The sequence below is a fragment of the Orbicella franksi genome, chromosome 6, assembly GCF_964199315.1.
Source record: "Orbicella franksi chromosome 6, jaOrbFran1.1, whole genome shotgun sequence".
In the NCBI taxonomy this organism is placed as follows: Eukaryota; Metazoa; Cnidaria; class Anthozoa; order Scleractinia; family Merulinidae; genus Orbicella; species Orbicella franksi.
In genome coordinates, this window is record NC_138150.1 from 24,075,607 (window position 1) to 24,100,402 (window position 24,796).

General features: G+C 38.8%; 2 protein-coding genes across 2 annotated transcripts; one reads left to right on the forward strand and one right to left on the reverse strand.

Moving 5' to 3' along the window:
* Positions 1 to 31: 31 nt before the first annotated feature.
* LOC145490256 (actin-related protein 2/3 complex subunit 1A-A-like) lies at positions 32 to 8,637 on the forward strand. The gene is made up of 12 exons (XM_081469377.1): positions 32 to 203; positions 408 to 493; positions 1,767 to 1,832; positions 2,219 to 2,324; positions 3,059 to 3,128; positions 5,380 to 5,427; positions 5,805 to 5,864; positions 5,984 to 6,093; positions 6,466 to 6,645; positions 7,284 to 7,488; positions 7,785 to 7,875; positions 8,442 to 8,637. Exons 1-12 carry the CDS (start codon positions 131 to 133, stop codon positions 8,478 to 8,480), a joined length of 1,134 nt encoding a protein of 377 aa, XP_081325503.1. The 5' UTR covers positions 32 to 130; the 3' UTR covers positions 8,481 to 8,637.
* A 560-nt stretch (positions 8,638 to 9,197) lies between these two features.
* LOC145490254 (intraflagellar transport protein 56-like) lies at positions 9,198 to 24,793 on the reverse strand. The gene is made up of 22 exons (XM_081469375.1): positions 24,646 to 24,793; positions 24,344 to 24,490; positions 22,654 to 22,746; positions 21,460 to 21,574; positions 19,910 to 19,959; positions 19,467 to 19,529; positions 18,429 to 18,511; positions 17,963 to 18,032; positions 17,645 to 17,682; positions 17,345 to 17,408; positions 17,095 to 17,169; positions 16,714 to 16,794; positions 16,551 to 16,572; positions 15,742 to 15,797; positions 15,399 to 15,452; positions 13,902 to 13,965; positions 13,310 to 13,398; positions 11,972 to 12,055; positions 11,526 to 11,595; positions 10,995 to 11,101; positions 10,480 to 10,613; positions 9,198 to 9,766 (listed from the first exon to the last, which is right to left on the reverse strand). The coding sequence occupies exons 1-22, from the start codon at positions 24,646 to 24,648 to the stop codon at positions 9,652 to 9,654; spliced, it is 1,677 nt and encodes a 558-aa protein (XP_081325501.1). The 5' UTR covers positions 24,649 to 24,793; the 3' UTR covers positions 9,198 to 9,651.
* Positions 24,794 to 24,796: the final 3 nt, after the last annotated feature.

The following is a 24,796-nucleotide window of genomic DNA, read 5'->3' on the forward strand; positions in this document are numbered from 1 at the left end:
CACGCCTTCATAGGAAGGCGGATGTGTTTTGGGTCGCCATCTTGCTGCGTAGACTGGCCAGAGTCCGTGGCAATAATCGTTGAAAAATATTGCTCTTTAAGTGATAGTTGACTTTTTTTGGGGGCTGGAAATGTCGGGGAAGGAAGTGCACGAGCTCTCCATTCGACCAATTACTTGTTTCAGCTTCAACAAGGACTGTAGCCGTAAGTTTTTTTATTTCCGCTCTTAGCCGATGTAGTGTCCTTTACGGCGATTGCTTACTCGATTTGTTGTTTTCTTGGCAACTTTTTAAATGGTGTAGCTAAACCTTCGTTTTAAAGAAAAGAGTGAGGCTAAGCTATATGATCAGGTTCATTAAAATTATGTTTGAAGCAGTGAAGAGTGAAATGGTGTACTTCCTCTTTCAGAGCTTGCCTTTTCTCCAAATGACAATACAGTGCATATTCACAAGAAGGCGGGAAACAAATGGGAGAAAGGTTTTGTGTTGACTGAGGTGAGCATGGTTTAGTAAAAATTCTTTTTTAATATAATCAGATTGTGAGGGAATTCTCCACTTTTGTGGTAAACCCAATTAGTGAACCTTTCAAGCTTGACTAACTGCATTTACGAAAAAAGTGGAATGCAAGATAATCCCTGACATAAGAAGTTCTCCTTACAAGTACCATCGTGAACGAATCAAGGTCGATCAGCTGTAAGTGACAGCTGTCTATCTTGATTGCATGTTGGCTGGGTAGGGTGTTTGTAGTTTTCACTCATACATGCATCGAAAGATTCATGTAAATGGTGATTTGTATACTGTGTGTTCATGTAAAATAACATTGACGTAATATATCAAACACTAAAGACCACATGTGTTTGACCACATTTCCAAACGCGGAGAAGATAGTTGAAAATACGACGCGCAGTGGAGTATTTTTGACCAACTTCAAGGTGTTCAGAAATGTGGTCAAACACTGTCTTGATTGTTTGAAATATCTTCCCAATCAAAACTAAAACTAAGGAGAAAATGGAGAAAATTACTAAAGTTGTAAAAATCTATGCTAATTAAGAACAGATATCCAAACACCGTCACAGTCATGATTTCCTTTGTTTAAACTTGATGAATTAATTATGAGTTTGAGAATGGAATATCTTAAACATACAGTTTGTAAGCAGAAATCCTTGGGGTCTGAAAAAGTGTCTGCTTAAGAGATTTAAGAGATTTCTTTCCTAATGACAGGTTAAAAAATGTAATGTTTGTTTGTTACTGAGGTTGTTACTAAGTTTCTGCTTATGGGAACTGTCTACCTACAGTGGTCCACAATGTCCGTATGGAATTGTCTACCTGCCTACAGGGGTCCATATGTCCATATGTAGTTAAGAGTTTCAACTGTATATCTACATGTATATGAAGAAAAAGTTGATTATCAACTTCAAAGTAATAAAGTTAAGTTATCCACTTCTTTTGCAAAATTATTCAGTTAACCCTTGTCACAGCTGTGGTCCTTCCTCAGCTATATGATGATAATATAGTCATTATAATATAGTCATTTAAGTTTTATCAACTTTAAGTTCATAATTATGATGAAACACTTAAATTAAATTTAAGGGTTTCACTCCTTGCCTAATTAGTTATGTGATGTGTGAATTGTAATATCTGGGTACTTAGACTGGTAAATGTACCCTTCATTCCTTTCACCAATGAGCACATGCAACTTTGCGGCAGACATTCAAAGGTTTTCAAACCATAGTTTTTGTAATGTTAGTGCGATTGTTGTTTTGGTTAGCATGGCCAACGTGTAACAGGGATGGCTTGGGCCCCGAACAGCAACAGGCTGGTCACATGTGGAGCAGTAAGTGAATAATGTACTGAATATCACTGTGTGCATTAAAACGTAATATTTTTCCCTCCTTGTTTTCATGTAGTCATTTCCCCTCAATATCTTACCTTGCCTCATCCAATAAGAAAAAAAAACAGTACATGAGATGATTCTTCCTTGTTTATTAGTTTTAGTCAAGACTTTTTTTAACATTTGTTGTCATCTTGAAAATAATATATAAATTAATACTTTTGCAATTCATTCTTGGCAGTAAGAACAACTCCAAGTCATTCTCAGTGATGCAAGTGCATGCATGCACCTTATAATGCCTTTTATATGTACATGTCAAAGTTGAAAATTTTTTTCCTTTGTAAACTGGTTTTGTTAATTTTATATGTTTAATGTTTCTCTGTTGCTAGGACAGAAATGCTTATGTTTGGAATCTACAAGATGGCAAGTGGAAGCCAATGCTTGTTATCTTGCGCATCAATCGTGCCGCAACTTATGTCTGCTGGTCTCCAAAAGGTAAGGTTAGCCTGAGAATGTAAGGAATTTAAAACAGCAAGTACTTTACTCTTGAGAATAATGAGGGGACTCTGAATGTACATGTATGTAGTACTGTATCAATACTGTTGTTTTCAACTCACATTGTACAGTTTAATTGGGAGAGTTTGTATACTCTGAAAGTGAATCTGTTAGTAGCAAACAATTTAGTGTCAAGGACTTCTTAATGTGCAAGGTTTTGTTTTTTGTGTTTGTTATCAAAATGTTGAAGTTTCTTAACACATGATGTGTAATTGGTAGATCTATTCTTCCTTCAAGTGTAGTCATGTGTATACCTTCCAACTTTTTCCAAGTTGCAGGCTTGGGATTTTTATCCTGGGATTACCAGGATTTTCAAAGATGACCTTTTTTCGTTGATTGGTTTAAGTTTATACCTTTTTCAAATGGTGTTAGTTAAGGCTGTAACAAACATAAAGCATTTGTCCATAGACATGGGTCATCATCATCCCTGGTCGTGCCCCGCAGGACACCTAAGGCCATTCAGAAATGCTCTCCACTCATCTTGGTCTCTCGCAGATGCTGTTGGGGCACCCCATGACTGCAATCCCATCTCCTCCCACTCATAGACATGAGTAGACATGATCAAAGTTGCCAAGCTCTAGGTGTGAGACTCGCACCTACATGTAGGATGTGGGAGTTAGCAGGTATATTGTGTATTCTAATGATTAAAAACAAGTTTTTGGTTTAATCTGCAGAGGACAAGTTTGCTGTGGGAAGTAGTGCACGCCTGATTTCAGTGTGCTACTTTGAAAAAGAGAATGACTGGTCAGTATTATTTTCATAGTTCTTAGATGTATACATTAGATGAAGATTGTGTAGCAGACCCTCCCCTGTAGATCTTTTCTTTGCACACAGTTAAAGAGCTATTTGTAACCTACGTGTGAGGTATGATTATTGCAGACTATCTGCAAGAACTGTTTTGAAACAGGGTAAAGAAGGCCTGTTGACTGTATGCCACCCTTACTGGTTTTTCATCTGTATGACTGCAACAATAAATGAAGAGGTCATTGAGAACCTTGCCTTCATTTGAAATGTTTTATCGCATATCATGGAGAGTGTTTTGTCCTTTGTTTCTTAACATCTGTACTAACATTACTTAACCTTCTCAATGTGGACATTTGGGCGTATTGTTGGCCTCGCGCACGATGTTGGTGTACAAATCAAAATTAGCAAAAATCGGACGAAAATTTGTTTTAGAAATGCTGTAATTCGCAGGTAATTAATTTTTTTCTCTTCAAATGAGCACCATCTTGTAGCGATTTTCATGTAGTTTCCTTCCATCTTAGCTATGTCTCAAAAGCGCTTGTGCCTTTCTTGTAAGGAGTGAAAATCACACATACTCTCCATTCTAATCTTCGCAAGTAGCGTAACACTTCGGGCCATATTTTACGCTATTCTTATCGCGCCCATTGCAGGCGCGATTTGCCATTTTTGCCTTTTTGGCAAATTTTGCTTTTTGCCAAAATCGCACACGTTACTCCTTTTGGTGGTTTTTGCTTTTGCCTTTCGCGCCAGCAAAAACATCGCGCCCTTTTGGCTTTTTGCGTATTTTGCCTTTATTCTGAGTCCAGCAAACTGAGTTGGTTCAATTCCGAATGTAAGCTTCCTTAATCATAATACAGGTTTCCCAAGGCAAAGCGTTGCAAATTATTGTTAAAGGAGCTCTTTTGAATCACAAAAATGGAATCACAAAAATGGAGAAAAGCGTTCTCCAGAACGCAAACTATAAGAGAACATCACGTGCTAGTAAGTTACGCTATATATCGCTATCAGAGTGCTTACCAAGGATTTGGAAACGATGTAACTTTAAACACGTTTGTCCAATTTTTGTCCAGCCGGCAATCTTGAGAAAATGACAGAATGAATCATCTTATGTCTTTTTTTATTTCTTTTTACACGCACTAAGCAAGCAAGTTCCCTGCATCTTCTTGTCCATTTCGTGTTCATCGCGGCCATTTTGTTATTTACAACAAGCCCAAATTATGTCCAAATAAGGAAATGGATGGACGAGTTGAGTTAGACTGGGATTGAAAGGTTTCCGCATGAAGAGAAAACAAAACAAAACAAAACATCGATGTGTTGGTTGACCTTTATTGCGGTGTTGTTCGCCAACTTTGCGGAAGGATCGGCGAGGATAACGTTCAATCTCAACTGAGCATTCGCCTGTGAAAATAGCATCACTAAAAGTATCATAAAATGCTCGCTTCGGCTTTTTGTCAGTACTTTGCACCGCTCGCGTACTCCAACCTTTATTACGGTGTTGTTCGCCAGCGCTCTAGCGGCAAAAGCGCCACGAGGCAAAATTAGCAAAACGACAAAATGGCAAAAATAGCGCGGGCCTGAAAGGCCAAAAAAATGCGCGATGCCGGAGGCGCGATTGGCAAAACGCAAAATTTGCGCGAAGGGCAAAAAAGGAAAAAAGTGCTCGAAACGTGCGAACAAAGGCGCGATAAAATGACAAAGTTTTTAAATTAAAAACGTGGTCTCACGCTAGTTTTTTAATCATATTTTTTGGACAGATACAACCACAAATGAAAGAATCCCGCCATTTTAAAGCAAAATTTAGGTGCACTTTGGAGACACCTTCTTGAATTGAATTGTTCACACTAAGAAGTTAAAAATTATAATAATGCACTTTCCATTTTGGTCAAAAAATGGGGGAAAAACGGCACTTTTTGCCTAACCTGTTTTCGGAATTTTGTTATTGTTCTTCTAATAAATCTCTTTCAGACGGAAAATATTATTTTGCTTTTCGGGGTGCACATAGATGGAAGTTTAATTCTGCAAAGTTTTACGACCACTGGCTTTAAGAATGACGAGAAATAATAAATCTAGCGTGAGACCGTTTTTGTTATGCAATTGTACACCAACATCGCGCGCGAGGCCTGTTCTTGCATCTAACTGTACTGATTGGGGAAGTATCTAGGTTAAAAACTTTGCATTTTTTATGTGCGTATTTGTAATATTTTATCCTTAATTTTGTGCCGTGACTCTTTTTTTTTTTTACTGTACCTAGGTGGGTCAGCAAGCATATCAAGAAGCCAATTCGTTCAACTGTACTGTGGTGAGCTTTATTTCCTTACTTGTGTTCCCTATTGAGAAGGCCATTATTTTTCTGTATTCTGTACAAACAAAGAGGTTTTTCTGCAAGCCTCTTCTCCTCAGAAAACCAACTTTGTCTGCCAAGGCTGCAGCAGAGAATGCCACTCCTGCATATAGCTGATCAGTCAAAATACAGTGCAGCACAAGGCACTGACATTTCTGCAGGGTGCATCTACATTGTCATTAGGGACAGAGCTCTGCCAGCCAGATTATATGAAGAGCTGATAGTAGTCTTGGATGTATGCAGCATGTTGTATGTGCTAGAAATCACTATCATGACACAAAAAAGTGAAATAAGTTTCATGTTATTGATTTGTGTAATTATCACTCTTTTCGTAGCCTTGATTGGCATCCCAACAACTTGTTGCTGGCTGCTGGGTCTTCTGACTTCAAGACCAGGTAAGTTTACAAACTGATGTAGCTTGTTAGAATTTCTGTCAAACAGATAGAGAATTGTGTTGATAACTGAACTACAAGAGCTTGCGTCAATGTCTCATTTCTTTCTCAAATGATCACAGGGTTTTCTCAGCCTTCATCAAAGAAGTGGATGGAAAAGCAAACACTGACACTATCTGGGGAAAGAAGTCCAGCTTTGGAAGTTGTTTGAAAGAGTTCTCTAATGGCAGAGGTATAGAGATCACTAGTAGAGAGATAACTAGCCCACAAAATAATGATTGCCCTTGCAAATGTTTTTTGAACTTTCCCATTGCTTTTATTACTACATTATGCTACTATGGGAATTCATCAATCTGTGAGAAAAGAGTGTCTTTACACCTGTCAATTATATGGCTCTAAATTCTCAACCCCTGATTATCTCAAGCTGATGCAAAACAGTGAAAAGAACCTGGCAGTAATGTTATTTGACCAAAGTGAACGCCACAGGCCAAATTTGAACGTGATTCGACTCGTGGGGGGAAAAAATTGTTAAGGCCGCTTGGCCTAGTGTTAGCCCAGGCCAAGCCCTTTTATTGTGCGCTGACAACTTGGTGTGTTTTTGCAGGTGGATGGGTGCACGGTGTTAGTTTCTCTGCCTCAGGGAACAAACTGGCCTGGGTTGGTCATGACTCCAGCATCAGTGTTGTGAATGCTGCCAATGAGTACAAGGTGGCTACCATCCAAGGAGACTTCTTGCCTTTTGCAGCATGTGTGTGGGTCACAGAAAACAGCATCATCACTGCCGGTAATGATTGACCTTTTGCTATCGGGGTTATAAAGCAACTTTTAATATCTAGCCACCAACTGGGCTTTCAGATGTTGTTTTAGTCGATTTTGGAGCACTTAGAACTTTTGTTCGGGTCCCAAATTGAAACAGCAATTATATAGTAATGTAGTGAAGCCTTGGAGCCAATGCCTCATAACTCCTGGAGCTTATCCCAGTTTCTGTAGCATGAAGTGGCTTGAACCTGGACCGCTCGCTCCAGGGACAAGCGCACTAACCATGAGGCCACTGCGTCTCCCACTAGTAATGTAGTGCTCATCTGAAATCTGTAATGTAGATGTTACTTATTAAAGCTGATGCATGGTCGTCCATCATCCGGTTTAGTCCTACAGTGGCTGTGTACCTATATGTAAGCTAAAAGCAATTTAACTTATAACTTAAAATCCAACTTTTGCATTGTCCGTGGCATGTTAAGTTCACTTGGATAGATTTCCCAAATTTATGACAATATATTTTCAATGACAGTAACTTTGAAGTTTGGAATCGTGGCCTTTAACAGGTAAGTGCTCATGGTAAATCTCACTGTAGATCTCTACAGCTGTTTGTGCTGATTCTTTCCACAGCCAAGTTATTGTTGACATAAATTTTTGTTATGGCAGGGTATGACTATGTCCCAATACTGTTCAGCCACGATGACAAGGATAGTTTGAGTCTGGGCCAGAAGCTAGATGTTCCTAAGAAGAAGGAAGACTCTGGAGCAGTCAGTGCCATGGCCAAGTTCCGTACTATGGACAAAAGAGCTCAAAGTGCAGATGAAAGTGGTTCTGGCTCTGGGGTGAATACCACTCACCAAAATGCAATCAAGTGAGAAATTCTCCTTCATGTTCCTCTGTTTTCTTTATTCACTCTGGAAGGATTAGGGAACGGTTGTAACCAGACATCCTCATTCTTATTTAAATAGATTGTAACCATCTGGTACATACTAAGGCAGGTGAGAATTTTGTCACTAGTGGTGAAGAGTCAGTATTTGTATAAGAAACGACTAGTGGTAATGATTATGTGGAAGAGAAGGTAACATGATTCTTTTGGACTCTCTTTTCTTGCATGATCTTTTGATAAGAACAGTTAATTTAAATGATATTGTTCTGTTCTTTTTCCAGTCAAGTGCAGATCTACAGTGGAACTAAAGCGGGTGCGACTAAGTTTGTGACTTCTGGTGTTGATGGGCGTATTGTCATTTGGGATGTCAAGGTAAATTAAGCTGAAAATTTTGGAAGGCTCTCCTGTGACTCCTACTTCAGGCATGGTAGTTTTGATGTTAAGATTCTTGAAGAAATACACGAGGAGCGTTCACCATAGTGACAATCGAGCTACTTTTGAGTAGTCTAAGGTGGAATGAGCACTCCGATCAGGGATATGTCAAGATACTTTGCAATATCTTTGACCGAACCCTGGGCTTAGTCAGTGCAGTCAAGGGATATTTCAGTCCAATATTCAAGCAAGTAACAATATTGTACTGTGACCCTCGGAAACATTTCTGAGATTAACTACAGTTGGACCCTGTTGATTTGAACTCGGTTATTTTGAATTCCCCATTATTTCTAACCCAAAACCATTTCCCTTGGATTTGTCCTTCAGTTATTTGCTATCGGCTATATCGAACTCCCACTAATTTTAAGTATTTTTTGTTTTCCCTGAGAGTTCGAAGTAGCGGGTTCAACCGTATTGTATGGTATCCTTGTTTTTGTTTAATACACTTGTCGGAATGGCCATGTACAGCCCTGTTTATATTTTGTTTGTTCGTTTGTTTGTTGCAGACCTTGGAGTCTTCCATTGCTGGTTTGAGGATCTCTTAAGTAAACAGTTGAAAATTTGTTTCAACTACTCCTGGCGAAAAATGTGCCCTTGTTTTCAGAAGTTCTGTCAGTTTTATTAATAAGTTGCAAAGCGATACTTTACTACATTTAAAATGCAACTGTCATTGATTCAATAAAAGTTTCTTAAATTTTCTAATTCGTTGGCAGCTGTTTGCATGCGCAAAATCCTAGAAAGCATTTTGGGGGAAGTACATCCTCGACCCTGACATTCTCTCCTTTGCGTGGAGAGAGAGTCTGGGATCGAGGTTGGGGGAAGTATTTCTTACGTCAAGTTCAAAGTCAAGGCATCGTAAGTCAACACACGGATCCCACTGACATCCGTTTTCAAAGTTCCCTGATTTTTCCCTCATAAAGAAAGATATCAATGTAGCTACAAAATGTCAGATATAGTAGCGGCCTCCAGTCTCTTGTTATAGCCGTCCTTTCCACCCACTTATTCGGGACTGATAAAAAGTTGCCCTCTGCGTCAAAGAAAAACATTGAGATCATGGGGGAGGGGGAAGGGGTTTCGCTCCAATTTGCGCGCGGCCAGAATGCGGAAAAAGCTCCTCGTACGGGAACGCTTGCTATGCAGGCTACACTAGAATGACGAAGCAGAATCGTATTGGTTCAACCTACACCTACGTTAATTCATTTGTTTTGGTGAATGTGATTATACTGCATGTGTACTGCATAAGAAAACCAGTGCCACACACCTTTGAACGTGACAAGTACCGTTTAATATTTACAAATTTTATTTGTACAAACATCTGTGTAGTACGTTACTCAGACGGTTCGAGGTCACTGGCTCGCTCTTGCTCTCTACCCTATCACTCACTACCTATCCCAGGTGGGGGGGGGGGGTGGGGGGGGGGTTCATCGATGAACTCGGACCGTCTGGAAAACAAGCTAAAATTTGGCGATCAAGCTGTCATTTAACTTGCTATGTTGCCCCGCAGACCTGGACTGGGTTGTTTAATTAGTTCTTATCGTTACGGGAAAGGGTTCCAACCAAAATGGAACTTAACAGAGAAGTTCTCTTATCTGCGACTACGACTCTGCAACAGGTCTCTGAGCATTAAAGACAAACGCCATTTGGAAAAGAAAAACGCGCGTGTAAAATGCAATGCAAGGATATGCTTCAAATGTACATAGGTCAGTTTTGAAGGGATCATGAAACAGGTATTCTGTTCTCCTTTGCCCATTTCTTCATAGTGCGGATGATGTACTCGACTTGAGGATTTCCTGTGTTACGAAGAATTTGCAGAACGTCTCTTAACGTCTCCCTGAGAAAAGAATAGAAAAAACTGTCACATATCACATTATTTTATCCTAATGCAACCACTCGAATTCTCCCAACCCTCTTCGTGTTTAGATGAGGCTATGTAAACACGGAAAAAGTGCTCTATTGCTTTTATAAAATAATTCTCAAAAATACGCGCGAATCTAAAACGTCACAACCGTGTTTACATACTCTCATCTAAACACACCTATCGACCAATGAGAGCGCGCGTAGTATCTCAGTTATTTTATAATTGTTGTTTGTGTATCTTTGTTAACTTTTATTTTCAAGTTTCCTTCAATTCAAAGGTAATTTTGTACTGGCCAAAACAACTCAAAATACCGTGAGTGAGCTCCTTTATTTGCTACACCGACTTCAACCTCTGAAGTAAAATGCCCGGAAAAGTGGGGGGTGACGGTAAGAAGTACGCGGGAAATGTCAACGTTTTGATTCTGATAATCAGTACGTCACAAACGCGAAAGTTTTGAAAGTGTTTCATTTAAACAGCGCAAGGTTACTATTTTCTTGTTCTTATTGTCGAACACGCTTCCTTTGGACTGCCCCATACAATATAGGTTTGCCGGGGGATAGGGTATGGTATTTGCGGTTCTCGATCCTCAAACAGGGTCCGGGTTTAAGACCCTTCGCGGCCTACACCTATCCGAAATTTATGGGAGAGCCCCGGGGGCATGAGTGCGGTGATGCGACAAGTCCAACCTTGGCTCGTGACCAGCGATGATTTGCTGAAAGATTCCGACGCAGGCCCCTCTCTTTCCTTCCCAGTACTCCGGGTTAGGGTCCAGTCTCTCCAACACATCAAAGGCTTTAGCAGCATAGTAAAACTGACCCATCTGCGGAAAAAGGACATCAGGTTACGTTTGATACAACGTACTACACGCATAAGATTTACTAAATTGAAAAAAAAACTCTTTAACCCATAGTTGTATAGTAGCAAGAAAAAAAGCTCCCTCTGTTTATCCAAGTTAACGTTTGCTCTCACTGCAATTTTTGAGCGAAGCCATGCGAGATTTGAGATCTCGATGTTTGACCATCTGGTCAAACGCACCCGCTTCTCGTTCTTGTGCACCGCTTCAAAGGGAGCCGCTACGTAGAACGCGATAAGTATTTCCATCCTCAACCGGGATTTTCGTAGAAAATAAATTGGAGAATATTAATCATCGTCACGCTTACTTCTAATTGGCACCTGTCATTTATCGAATCTTACAACTGACCTTATAACAGTCGTTTGCAATAAGCTGCAGCAAACTGAAAGATTCGCCGGATGTCTCCATCTTGAGGTACAGTTCCCATGCCGGCCGGGCTTTATGGTTCATGATGTCTGAAAAATTCACCAGAATTCAGGGCAATAAGTGATCGCGGACAAATAACACTACATAATAGAAGTTGATCAAACATGTGTAAACTAAACGCCCTTTTAAAGGATGGTAGCGGTTAGGATCCCTTTCTAAAGAGAAAACTCAGACATTAATTCAGATTAGAACAGTTACAGAAAAAGATGGAATAATCTAAGTTCAATCCTCGATTTTCGTTGACCTTGTCCAGGTAGTTTCATTTCGGTCTCACGGGTAGGCTCGATTTCCGCCGCTGGGTCCGGTCTTCGTTTCTCGCCTTCGGGGAAGGAGCGCGACCACCGTTCCCGAACAGCGGCTGGTAATCGAGTCGGCCTCCCGTGTTTGTATTTAAAAATACTACTGACTCCAATACCGAACCACTCTGTTGTTATATCACTTTATATCACTTACAGCATCGCGCCAGCCAGCTTAGGTACGTGTAGTCATTCTTAATTTTCTCCGACTGAATCAGCAGAAAAATCTAAGGAAAAACAAAAACAGGGAGACAAATAGCTGCTGAGAGACCAGACTGTTCATGCGCACGGCCTCTCTATTTTTCAACGCACGCGAAGGAAAAAGCGAGCGCTTACCCCCTACCCTGTCAAGTCTCCCGTTTTGCGCCGGCGTCCAGTTCTCTCGCGATCCTACCCGCGCGTTCAATGATCGAATAAAAATACGAGGAAATAGAGGGCTGTGACAGTCAAGATAGAGACCGACTTTCTCTTGCTATAGTACAACTTATTTCAAGAATAGATTACCTTAACTTTTGCCACGGATTTTCGGGGGAAAATGTATTCCAGGTTGGAGTAAAAAATGAATTATTTAATTAATGTAAACATACTGAAATGATAACCAACCTCCTCAGCTTCTTTGTAATTTCCAACTGCCGCCTTGGCTTGAGCGTAGTTGAAATTAAACGTATCGTCATTGTAAAAGTAACTCTGCCATACAAAAATACAACAGAGACATTTTAAAACTATCGCTCGCAAAAGGTTGAAGTAACGTAGCCAGAAACGCGGGCCATGTGATATGTTCACAAACGGAACACTCGGGCAGCGTGCACACTAGGCCGGAGAAATTTGAAAACGCAGCTTTATTTCTCCGGTTAGGCCTACCGTCCAAACTAATCCGTCACGGAAACGGAGCTTTTCAAAAACGCTCTTCAAACTGGAGGAATTTGGAAATGCCAGCTTTTCGTTTTCGTGTGGACGGAAAACGTTTTGAAAACGGTGCTTTTCGAAAACGATGAAGTCACGACTTCCATGGCCAAGTTTTCCTCAAACACAAATCCAAAATGACCGGTGGATGTTGCGTTTTCAAATTCTTCGGGCGTACTGTGGACGAGGCCTCATTCTAGTCGCGAAACCATAGATCACAGACTAAAATGCATTGTCTATACCAAAACCAAAGTAATCACTAGCCCATCACAGAGGACGCAGAAAATCCAGTGAACCAACCAAAACTCGAATTACATGTAGCTTACACAAAGCGCGGGGAAACGTGTGCGAACGAGTTGCGATTGGTTTTGGCTTGACTCCTGATTGGACGAGAAAGCGGGCGCGAGTTTTTTTTACGCCAATCGTGTTACGTAGTGATGTAAAACGAATTACTTTTCGACACTCAGATGAAAACCACTCCAACAAAATGAAGAACAGAACGTTCCAAGCTGTTCCGTCGACCGTTCTCTTACAGTGTGTTTCACATAACTTTGCAAAGTTTTGACAAACAGTTTCGAAAGTTCGTTGAAATTTCCGAAGTTTGAAACGCGAACTTCGAATTCGTTAGGAACTTCGTTAGTCTGGGAGCATCTGTATCACCATGGGAATTTTGTGAAGTAAACGAGCTTCGGAAAACTTTAAACAACAGTTTTGTAAAACGAACTGTAACGTTATAGAAATAATTTGAGTCCAAAATAACACACATTCTCCACCGACGGCGCCTTAACATAACGATCACAAGGAGTAACTGCGATCCGCGAGAATCGCGTGGATGTCGGTGGTGATTCCCTTACCACGCGACTCTCGCGACTCTCGCCCACGTAACTCTCGCAACTCTCGCCCAAGCGACTCTCGTGACTTTGCGACTCCTTGCTCGAGAATTAAGCGCCCGGCCGCTACCATTTGGGAGGAAAAAAGAGAGACTTAAAAAAGAAGACACCGTCCTCACTTGAACCAATGGCCTCCTATGACTCTTACCTTTATGGAGTTAAGGTAAATAAGAACATCTTCAAATTGTTTCAAGAGAAAAAAACAAGATGCCATGCACTGTCTTCCTGGGATGGTATCTATGATGAAATATACCAGCACGCAATTATCGACAATCACTCAAAACTTAAGGAGGCGCGATGGCCTCATAGTTAGTGCGTTCGTCTCCGGATCGAGCGGTCCGGGTTCAAGTCATGGCCGGTGGCATTGTGTTGTGTTCTCGGGCAAGACACTGCACTCTCACAGTGCCTTTCTCCACCCATGGTACTGGCGAACATGGGCTAGCATCCCACCCAGGGATGAGTAGAAATATTCCTAGTCACTTCATACTGCAGAGTGCCGGCCTGATGGGCCACTTGGCTCGTATGAAGCCTTGACCTTTTTTTTGACCACACTTACTGTAGAAAACGAGTACACTATTAGTCTATAGCTAATCAACATGCCAAAATTAAGAAAATCTTACTTGACATAGCAAAATCTATAATCCAATAGGCAACTGCTCATCGCAGCAAGGAAAACATCCTGCAGAAGGACAATTGCTAGAAACTAACAAAAAGCAAAAACGGGCTACAAAAAAACTAACCACACTCGCTGGCTGATCCTCCCACCAGCTGGAAGTACTGTTGAGCGATCTTTAAGTGTTCTCTCTAAAACAATAAAACAAAATAAGGTTTGTGATTATACAGCTGCATGCTGGTGGAATTACTTTCAGCACTGAATACTTCATGAGAATGGCTCAGAGTGTCATCATCACTTGTGGTATTTCTAGGATGATGGCCATCTAGTAAACTTCCTCACAATCAATAAATTTATCCAACATGTATTAGAAAATAGCCCAACGAAAATACGCGCGCTGATTGGTTTAAAATCGTGTTTCTATCAAGGTGGCTCCCGATAGTTTTATGATTGACGCGCGCATGAGACGAAAGCTCAAGTTTATCTGCGCGCGCTCAAGGAAAACGTCAGTGTTTTTCGGTTTTTATTACGTCAACATGGGCACAAAAAGCAAAACTGACAGTGAATTTTCTCGCGTTTCCTTCGGTGAATTATTTTTAAATTTGGCTCAGTTGTAACTACATACAATGCCTATAAAATACCCTATTATTGTTAAAATCTGTCAGAGCTAATCTAACATATTTAGACAGCTGATTTAGAAGAATGACAAATTACAGGATAAAATTATTGGAAAAACCGTCTGAACAACCTTGACTTTTTACCAATTTAAAATATCAGGCAATATCATTTCCATGATGTGGCAAAGTATGAAAAAATTTCAGCGATAAATATTAAGGAGTTTAGGCCAAAATGAGGAACATATCTGCCTGTCATTAGATGAGATGTTGCCATGGTAACAGCCTTAATCCAAAAACTGACAACCAAAAAAATAAGCCTTATTTTAACAGTATGCATACTGGTAAATCTCTACAGAGAAAACTTTAAGAGAAATTAACTAAGTTTCCTCTTCTAACTCGTGCTCTATGGGGAGGGTGTTCTTAAATACTCTAGGGAGCCACCTTAAACAAATCGATTATAAGCTTGAGATTTCAATGCATGATCGTCAACTATCATGCGATAGAAATCTCAAGCTCATAATGTAATTGTTTAATGGAAACACTTGTGAAAGTTTGGGATAACGAGAGCCAACAGGCGAGTGTTTCCCCAACTCGATAGAAAGACAGTGGGTGCTTACCATTTACAGAAACCATCTGGTTGGAAATTTCAGGCAAAAACATTAAACAGTTGAATGCGAAGTTGTGGGAGAGGGAATCGCTATAAACTGTATCCACATCAGCTAGAGAGACTTAAAAGAGTAGAAAAATAGCATCACCTCAAATCACAGCCCATATTTTCTGAAGCTTCCCAAACGGAATGGCGTGAACCATTTGAATTTCCAGTTTTCCCATGTAAATGGTAAGTACCCAGTATACGTTTTCTATTTCTGAAATGTGACTGCACAGAAACCTTGGAAGTTTGAAAGGAAGGAACTAAGCATACGTCAAGCAGTCTAATCAATCAATCCAGATGCATCACACAAAACGCAATAAAATCAGTTCAACAAGACTTGCATGAGGCAACTTACAGAGCCCTGTTCCTGTCCCAAAGCTGCATTGACCACACCCTTAAGAATGTATTCCTGCAATGTAAGGGAATAACGTGTATTACTAAGACAACTGTCTACAAACCCTTAGAGTTAAAATAATGACAACCAGTATCAGTCAATGCCAGATCCAGAGGTACTTGAGACAAGAAGGGTTGGCAAGTGAAGACACGGCCTTTGTTGTCTGAAAAATGAGGAACATATCAAAGGCGAGGCCAAAGTTGTGGGGTAGCCCTTCTTGTAGAACTTCCAATGTATACAGTTAATTTATCTTCCTAAGAAAAGCACTACTCAAGCTTGATCATAAATGATGATCAATGGTTACCTGAGGAGTTGTTGGTTCCAGATCTTTGATAAGATTGTAGGCTTCCACAACATCATCTGATAAAACAAGAAATTCAATAAGTCATGATTTAATAAAAACATAAGTGTTCTGTGTGTTCTGCCTTCTATAACTTTCTTCAGAAAAGCAGAGATAGTCTTAAAAGACCCTCCTGTGAGTAAACAGCTTAGTGCTCTTTAACAATCAAACTAATCCCTGGTTGTACAAAAAATGTTAATCGTAATCATTAATTTACTTCAAACCACCAATATAATTTATTTGACCTTGCTCATGAGCAAGATGACTCTTGAAAACCAGGTAACAAGATTTGACACTTTTTGCATGAGGAAGAAGATAATGGACCTTTCTACCAATGTCATGCTTTAACAATTTTTTAATTCAAACAAAAAAAGCCTCACCGCTTGATTTATCATGCTGAATTGAGTAAACATTTATGTGAAGTTTCAAGAGAATTTGTTGCAAACTCATGAAAATATGGGACCCCAAACTTGCTCATTTTTACAAAGAATATATGCCGGGGGCAACGCAATACATTTCTTTGTAAAAATTGGCAAGTTTGGGGTCACATGTTTTCACGAGTTTGCAACAGATTTTTATGAAACTTCACATATTTTCTAAATTCGGCATGATAAATTGATCTATGGAGCTGCTTTTTTTGGTTATATGAAAGCTATAAATAATTATTGATAGTGTGCAACATTGGTAAAAAGGTCCATTGTTATTATCATTATGAATCATATTACTATTATTTAACCAGACATGAGCAAAATTTATCATATCAGATTCCATACCTTGTCTCAAGTAATAAATAACCTGCAAATTGAAACAAAAACTGGTTTAATCAATTTAATTTACTAATATCAACAGTCTTTAATAATTTGAACTTAACAATTTTTGCATAATTTGAATAAACTTGCTGTCAGATGATGCACTTGGGAGTTATCAAGTACTTACCAGATTAAGGCGGGCTTCTGGAATAACATCAACCAGAGGTGGTAAAACTTGTAAGGCTCCCTCACCTCCTCTAAACACCACCTAACGGAACAGAAAACAGCATAATCAGTCACTAAATAATAAGACACATCGTGTCATCCAACATAATTCGTAAATCAATCATATACATATGACATGTACATGTGTGGCCATTGTATATCATTCGTTTACACAATGAAGCAGAAGTAAATCAAAAGCCATTACATGCAGTTGGCCAGACAGTTGGGTAAACTGGTTAAGGTCACTCTTCAAAGACTTTGATTATACTGTATGTGTACATCATGACATTTTATTAGTTAAAGACATTTCCCACGACAGAGAAAAGTGTTTGACATTGCTCACCAGATTGTGTTTGATGAGATCATTGGCAAAACTGAAAGAAGGACTTGCTGTCTCCTGTAGTGTCTTCAGCTCTGCCTGAGAAAGAAACAAAAGAAGCCAAAAAGTTAAAGTGCTTCTAACTAATATAATATCAAGACACATGGTTGGACAGACAAGCAAATAGACAGGACAGACAGACAGACAGACAGACAGACAGAGAGACAGACAGACAAATAGACAGAACAGACAGACAGACAGAGGCAAATCTCACCTCAGCTGCTTTCCCATTATACAGTCTAAAGTGGTTGCAAGCTTTCAAGTTTACAGCAATTGCACTATCATAAAAAGAAAACACAGTTCAGTCAAAATAGCTGTATGTAATTAAAACTTATAAAAAAATTGAAAACAAGGAAATCAAGAGGCATTTCAATCATGTTTTTTTGTTATTATCATAACATGTGAAACTCACCATCACTATTAATATGAAATACCAATACTGTATCTTAACTCTTTTGAAACTCAACTCAAATTAAAGTTCAACACCACAACTATTACTAAGTTAAACAGTTACCTGTCAGGATAATGTTGCAGATAAACTGCTAAGACTTCCTGTATGAAAATATCAAATAAAAATTTGCATTACAAAATCACATGACATTACTTGTGCATGTATTGGTAATAAAAGTAAATCATATGTTGTTATTGTAGGTAAAAATTCTTTTTTTTTTTCCAATGAAAAATAAAACTGACCACATCTCGTTTTCACTGCAATTTGATTTACACACCTTTGTGCTATCACAATCCAAAAATACCTGCACCACCTTGAGTTATATTTATTGGTACAAGATTTGACTCAGAGAAGAACAAAAAAATTAAATTAAATACTTGCCTGGGAGACATCATAATAGTCCAGCTTGTAGTAGCACAGTGCAACATACACATTTAAAGCCAGGTAATCCCTAATGACAATGACAATGGTCACAACAAAACAGTGAATGACAGTGGACTTTGATGTAATACAACTAGTTCATTGTAATAGTTACTGTAGTTTTTCAACAAATTCACCACCAGAAGACTTGATCGCTTAATATAACCTCAAGGTGATAAATTAACAGTTTTGCACAAATGGAGTCAGCTTGTGTAAATAAGGTTATTTTTTTTGGTCTGTGTAAGATATTAAAATTTGCATTTGATAAATTGGTGACAAGATGATGCCAAAATGTCATGTATGTATACTTGTCTAACATTAATTTAATACTTTCTTAATATTTTATTTTACTATTCTTTTTTAAACCACATACAGTTTATAACTCACACACTATTGATACTAAATAAATACTACATGTACACTGTACCTGTTGTCAAGAAGAATCCTCTTGTAGATGTCAATAGCTTCTTGGTAATGACTTCTCAGGTAGTGAATAGATGCCAAGCTCAACTATCCAAATCCAAAGAATTATTAAATCATTAATGGTACAACTGTTACATAGAATCAGCAATCAATTCATTTCAAGACCCTATTAAGTTATTTCATAAATACTGAGAATCAAAAGTAGTGGCAAATTGTCAATAAACAACAAGAATTGTGTTGAAATTCCATCTGTGAAATATCGACTTTCAAAATCGCAACATAAAACAGTAGAAATTCAGACAGGGAATAATTGAATAATCCCCCCTGAAAGGACTATACTAAGCTAAGAGGCATTAACTGGCTAAAATCACCTAAAATCAGCACAGTAGACAAATATCACAGCAAGTAACACACCGTACCTCACGCATTTTTGGTTCAAATTTTTTTTAGTATTCCTGGTTCCCTAAACAAATCATAGATAATTACCATACCCCCATACAAACTCTGATGTTATTACTACAGTGTATCATGTCTGTTGACTGGCAGTTTGAGCTTGGGCTGCCTGTGCTTATGTTGTAATTAGCAGTTTAAAATGTTTCTGGGTCTGAACAAAAGGCTGATCAAGATTCCACAATAAATATCAGTAAATATTCATAAACAAAGTTCAGACTGAAACTAGTCAATCAAACATTCAAATATTGTACTTTGAATGAAAAGATTGTTTTGTTGACCAAGACTAGCAATTGTAGTCTATCCACAGGTCTACAATTGGTTTTTCTGTGAGTTATTTTCCTTTGATTGTGCAAGAGCGACTATGAAGTCTTTCCTCAGGCCTACCCCATTGTGTTTTGGCTTGTCCATATCCCTCAAGGTTAATATTTTGCTTGCAATCTCAACAAACTCAAGAAAACATACAGTGGTAGAGGGTCTGTGGATAGACTACCAGTAGATAATTGCAACAGTTTAAATACATGTAACCAGGACACAGTTAACAATCTATTAAATACTTTTAATAACTATTTAAATTAAATTAATCACATACCTGGTCCTCGATAATATCCTGAAGGGCCTGATGATGGGTCATGAGCCTCTTCTCATCATTAAACTGTGGATCAGTTCACAATTCATGCATGAGTAACAATCTTAATCTGTTGACTACTGATTACACATTATTGCATCTATGCCAACTCTCCTGGATACAGACCGAACTTCCTACTCTCCTGTACAGGTCACCAATTCACCCAGATATGAAGGAAAGTGCTAAAATTACATTTTCAGACTATTTTTGCAGATTTTTAGCATTTTCTAGGGAAAACTGTTTGTTTGTTTGTTTGTTTTTTTTTTGGGGGGGGGGGGGGGTCAAGAGAAGGTAAAATTGGATTTTGATTTTCTTAGGTCAGCATCTCTAACAATGATATTCAGACACTAAACAACATCTTCAATCATGTTCTTAGAAGTTAAATACTGGTTTTCCAGATCTAATACCTTGTGGGAAAGGTGAAACAGCAATCTGTTTTGAAGTCTGCTCTTTGGACCTGATCAAAACAAGTTTTTGTGTCATCAACTTTGTTAGTAATTTATTAAATAAATATAATTAATACTTGCTATTATTATATGGCTCAGTCTCACAAGGACTGGGAACTACCAAATTCACAAATTTGATTGGCTGAAATTGATATTAAAAGCGGTCTAGATTTTTCCATCTAGACTGGCATCTGGACTGTTAATGTTTTGCAGTGAAAAAGTTGCAAACTAAAATGCAAAATCACTGACTATTTTCATCTAACAATATTTATTTATGGAAGTGCCAAAAAGCCTGATGAGAAAAAAAAAGTAAAGAGGACGAGCAAACTTTGGCGGAATTAAATTGAGCTCATTGCCGTTCACATGAAAATGTCAGTTAGTAGGTACAAACCAGTTACATTAAACGAATTAAATTGTTCTTGTTTGCGCCATATAAAAAACATCTTATTAACTGAGCTTAGTTGGCCGATATGGGAGCTAAATAATATTAAACACCTAAGCCATGACAAATCCACAAATTAAGGGAAAGTACAAGCATATAGTAGATCTTTAAGGGATACTACCTTAGTTATTAGATTTAGGGGAAACTATGTCTTCAGCAATGGGACAATCTTCATTTAAGCATGCTGCTGCAAAGGACTGGAATGATCTTCCCAAAGAGTTAAGGGAACTCAGCACTGTTTTTAGCTTTAAAAATAAGGTTTTTAGTAAGTATTTTTAAGATGTAGATCTCAAGGAACATAACTGTACTGCTTGTTAGCAGGTGTACATATATTTCTGATTTTTAATATTATTCTGATATTATTGTGTGAAATTATGTATTTTTAGATTGATATATTTTATATTGCTTATCACCAGTTTATACCAGCTGCTCTCTTAGTTCAGCTGATCGGTTGTTGTTGTTGTTTTTTTTTATGAGGATAAATAAAGATTTTTATGTTATTTTATCATTATTATAGTATCCCAGGCTGCACTGGCATACAGTTGTATTGATGTCCCAAAACAATGAACTGGTGCCAGCCATGTTGGCGTCCTAAACCAATCATGAGGCAGTTGAACTATTTTTAATGTTAGTTAACACTTCCTTTTGTTAAGACTGGGAGCAGTCTCTCTTTTGCTCGCAAATCCGTGGGGAAGAATGTAACGAAGAACACAAAACAACATTGAGCGTGCGAGCATCACATGCGTACACGCTCGCAGTCACGCTCACACGTTCACTTGATTTGCGTTCTTCCCCACAGATTTTCGAGCGAAAGAGAGACTGCTCGCAGTCTACCTTTTGTTCCAATAAATTTGCAAGGCTGCTGGCCAGATGAATGAAAAATTGCTAGACAGTAAGTGTTAAACATTTTAAATTATTAGAAAGGCCGTTAGAAATAGTTATTCTTTTTACCTTAGTACATGTAGTAGTACGTAATTAATATTAACCTTTCAAAAAATATAAACCAAAGGATGTTCAGTGCTCACCACTTGCCCTTGCATAACCTGCTACATGCAGTTTGGAGACTCACCTTTCAAAGCCATCTCATCACCCTCCTTGTACATTCCAAGGAAAAAATAACAGCAAGCCAAATTAACCCAAACATCTGGATGGCAAGCTTCACTTTTGGTCAGTGCCAAGTATTCCTAAAAAATGTCAGTAGTAACAAAAATTTGACAAGTTGATGACAGGAGAAAAATAACTTGTTATTTAGTCATGAGACATTTTCCAATATCTACTTGGTAGGTAAGGTAGGTTAAGTCTACATACGAGCCAAATGGCCCATTAGGCTGGAGCTTATCATGGTTTCAGTGGCATGAAGCGACTAAGAGTGTTTCTACTCCCCCCTGGATGGGATGCTAGTCCATCGCAGGGTTACTCCCAGCATTAAATTCGCCAGTACCCATTTATACTCCTGGGTGGAGAGAGGCACTGTCAGAATGAAGTGTCTTGCCCAAGAACACAACACAATGTCCCCAGCCAGGGCTTGAACCCTGAACATTCGCTCCAGAGTTGAGCGCACTAACCATGGGGCCACCGTGCCGTCAACTGTCCAGATGTTAGATTGCATGGGAGGTCTGTTACGTTTCATACAATATATCTTTTTTTTCTTTTCATACAATGTATCTTTTATGACAAGTTCATGGTTTCCAAAAACTAGCATAGACAGAAAATGTCACCTTCATAATATATGGAAGTCAGATGGTTTCTATTTACCACCTCACTTGCTTTTTGTCCAAGGTGAAATAACTTTGACACTGCATACTCCAACACACGTGTGACACTGTACAGTTGTTGCTTTGTATTTTGATCCTTTCAGATGTTGCTCGATTTAATTTTATAGGGAACAAAGGTGATGATGATAATGACAAGGTGATGACATGGGGAGGAGATCAAAAAGCATGGACCTTTTTTCCAAAGAAGTCTACAGACGTTTAATTTCGCTCCAAGCTCACATTGCTTATGTGCTCAAAGGAAAATAACTTGTACCAAAAAATATACATGTACGTCTCAGTATGGACAGACTATTCAAGTACATGTAAGTTCTGCATCATTGTTCAATGGTGTGGCACTAAAAATCTGTATGGTGGAACTATATCATATGGTATTCTTCAGTCTAGTGTACATGTATGTTGTAAAACATCATGTGCAGCAGTAAAATGCTGTAGGAAATCTGTTCTTTGGCTCTGTGCATGACAAGCAACCACACTTCATTGCAATTTACCTCCATGCTTTTCTTGTAATCTCCCAAATGAAATGCTGTGTAAGCAATCCAAAGATTTGTCTCCTCACTTGCCTTTCCAGAATTTCGATTAAACTGAAACAAAGAAGTTCACTTCATCTGTTCAAACACAGGGTGTATAAGAGACAGAGAGATCGTCGCAAAGAAAAGCAGATTGCAATCCAAACCTAAGCAAGTTTCAAATTGCCAGAGATCCAAAGAATGCATGTATTTTAATTTGCTCTAACTCTGCCTGAATGGGGACTTAAGTCTATCACATTATACCCCTCCCCCCGTCCTGGATAAAAAAAACATTGTCGCTACCTATTTGCACACCTGGAGAGAGGCACTGGAAGAGTAAAATTAATTACATGTATCTTGTCCAAGAACACAAATATGCAATAGCCCATTGCAAAAATGTGAGAGGACTAGGAAAGAGTATGGCTGTTTTCCGTTTGTTTGAAAAAACTAAGATATTCAAATGAAAGATCAACTAAATTTGAGAGTCTTAAGCAAGAATAGAAGTATTTGGAGGAGGAAAAGGGCAAAATAATAGCTCTTCAAATATCACCTAAAATAGAGAGTTTTTATGGATTGGGTAGACAGGCCACAAAATTGTAAGGGTTTGTATGGAATTTTGCAACTTTTGCAAGGCTCCCATTTAGACAATTTTCCACTAAAAACTCTCAAACTTGACTGGGTAGCTTTTCATTCAGTAACACTTCAGTTGAAATGTTTAGATTTTCAATCTAATCAATATAACACACTCATCCCAGTCCTCTCACGTTTTTCCAATGGGCTATGACCCAGCCAGGGCCGGGCCTGATTAAGCTAATAAAGGATTAGTGTGAATTTTGATTTCTGTTCTGCAAATGTCTCAGTGAGGTTTTCTGGTTATATTGCCTATTCTTCAGTTTTGGGATTGAATAATCTCAAACTATACAAAACATGAGCAGTGAAAGACATTTCCATAATATATAAAGTAACACCTCAGATTACTTTTAACCCTTGGTTAGCTTTAACCAGTTTTCAAACAACCTGGCCCTGGGCTCAAACCCAAACCCCTCAATCTCAAGTCCAGCATGTCAACCATCACTGATCATATCAGACCACTAATCTACATATATGCAATTCCCCCACTAGCTGTTTACTAAAACGAGGCAAAGATCTTGTTACCTTTATATTTAAGAAATAGAAAACTTGTACAGTACCATGTTTCTATCGAGTTTTAGCATAAATCCACTAGCGTTCTATCAAGAATACTGTTCACTGATTGACTATACTACTCACTACCTATTCTGGTTGTAGATGGTAAGTAGCGTAGCATTCTGCGCTTGTTAACAAAATGACGGCCACTACTTTGCATTTTCGAAGTGTCTGTGAGGAGGATTTAAATAACATTTTGAAAGACTAGTAGATTTATACTAAAACAGTTAGATTATTCGCTCTCGATTTCTATGCATGATAGTTGGCTCGGGCTGTGCCCTCACCAAATATCAAGCGATAGAAATCTCCAGCTCATAATCTAATTGTAATAGATACACAATCCTAAACCAACCAGTATACATATTTTCTTTGAGCTATTTTCCAAAATAGATTGCAACTCCCCTAAAAAAACCCAACCACCCTTCCCCTGGCCCAGGTAATAGAAACACCATTTACCTTGTAACACAAGGATAACAACTGACAATACCTCTAACAAAGTGCTCGCTCCGGTATAGTCCCTCATCTGCAAGAAATCGTCCAGTTTGGGTAATTTCCTTTTCTTTTTCGAGTCCTTAGCGGATGACACTGTATTTCCTGAGCCGGGGCCTACGGCCGGCTTCTTCCTTGAAAGCATCTGTAAGATTCCACCAAAACAGGATCATGAACCATAAAAGCGAGATTTTTGAAACCGCACAGGTTTGGATTGTTGACTGTACGAGTTCAATCAATTATTTTGTTGTCGGTTGCCATACAACAAACTGCGTTTCCACCAAAAAAAGAAGGTCTTACCATTTTGTCGACGGAATTTCTTGAACAGAGAACAACCTGATACGTTTGTTTTTCAGCAAACTGACTTTTACTTTGGACAGGCCGTTGTAAAAGGATTTTTTAACTGGAACATTTCGTTTGATGTTTGGTCGCTACGGCCGCCATTTTGCCC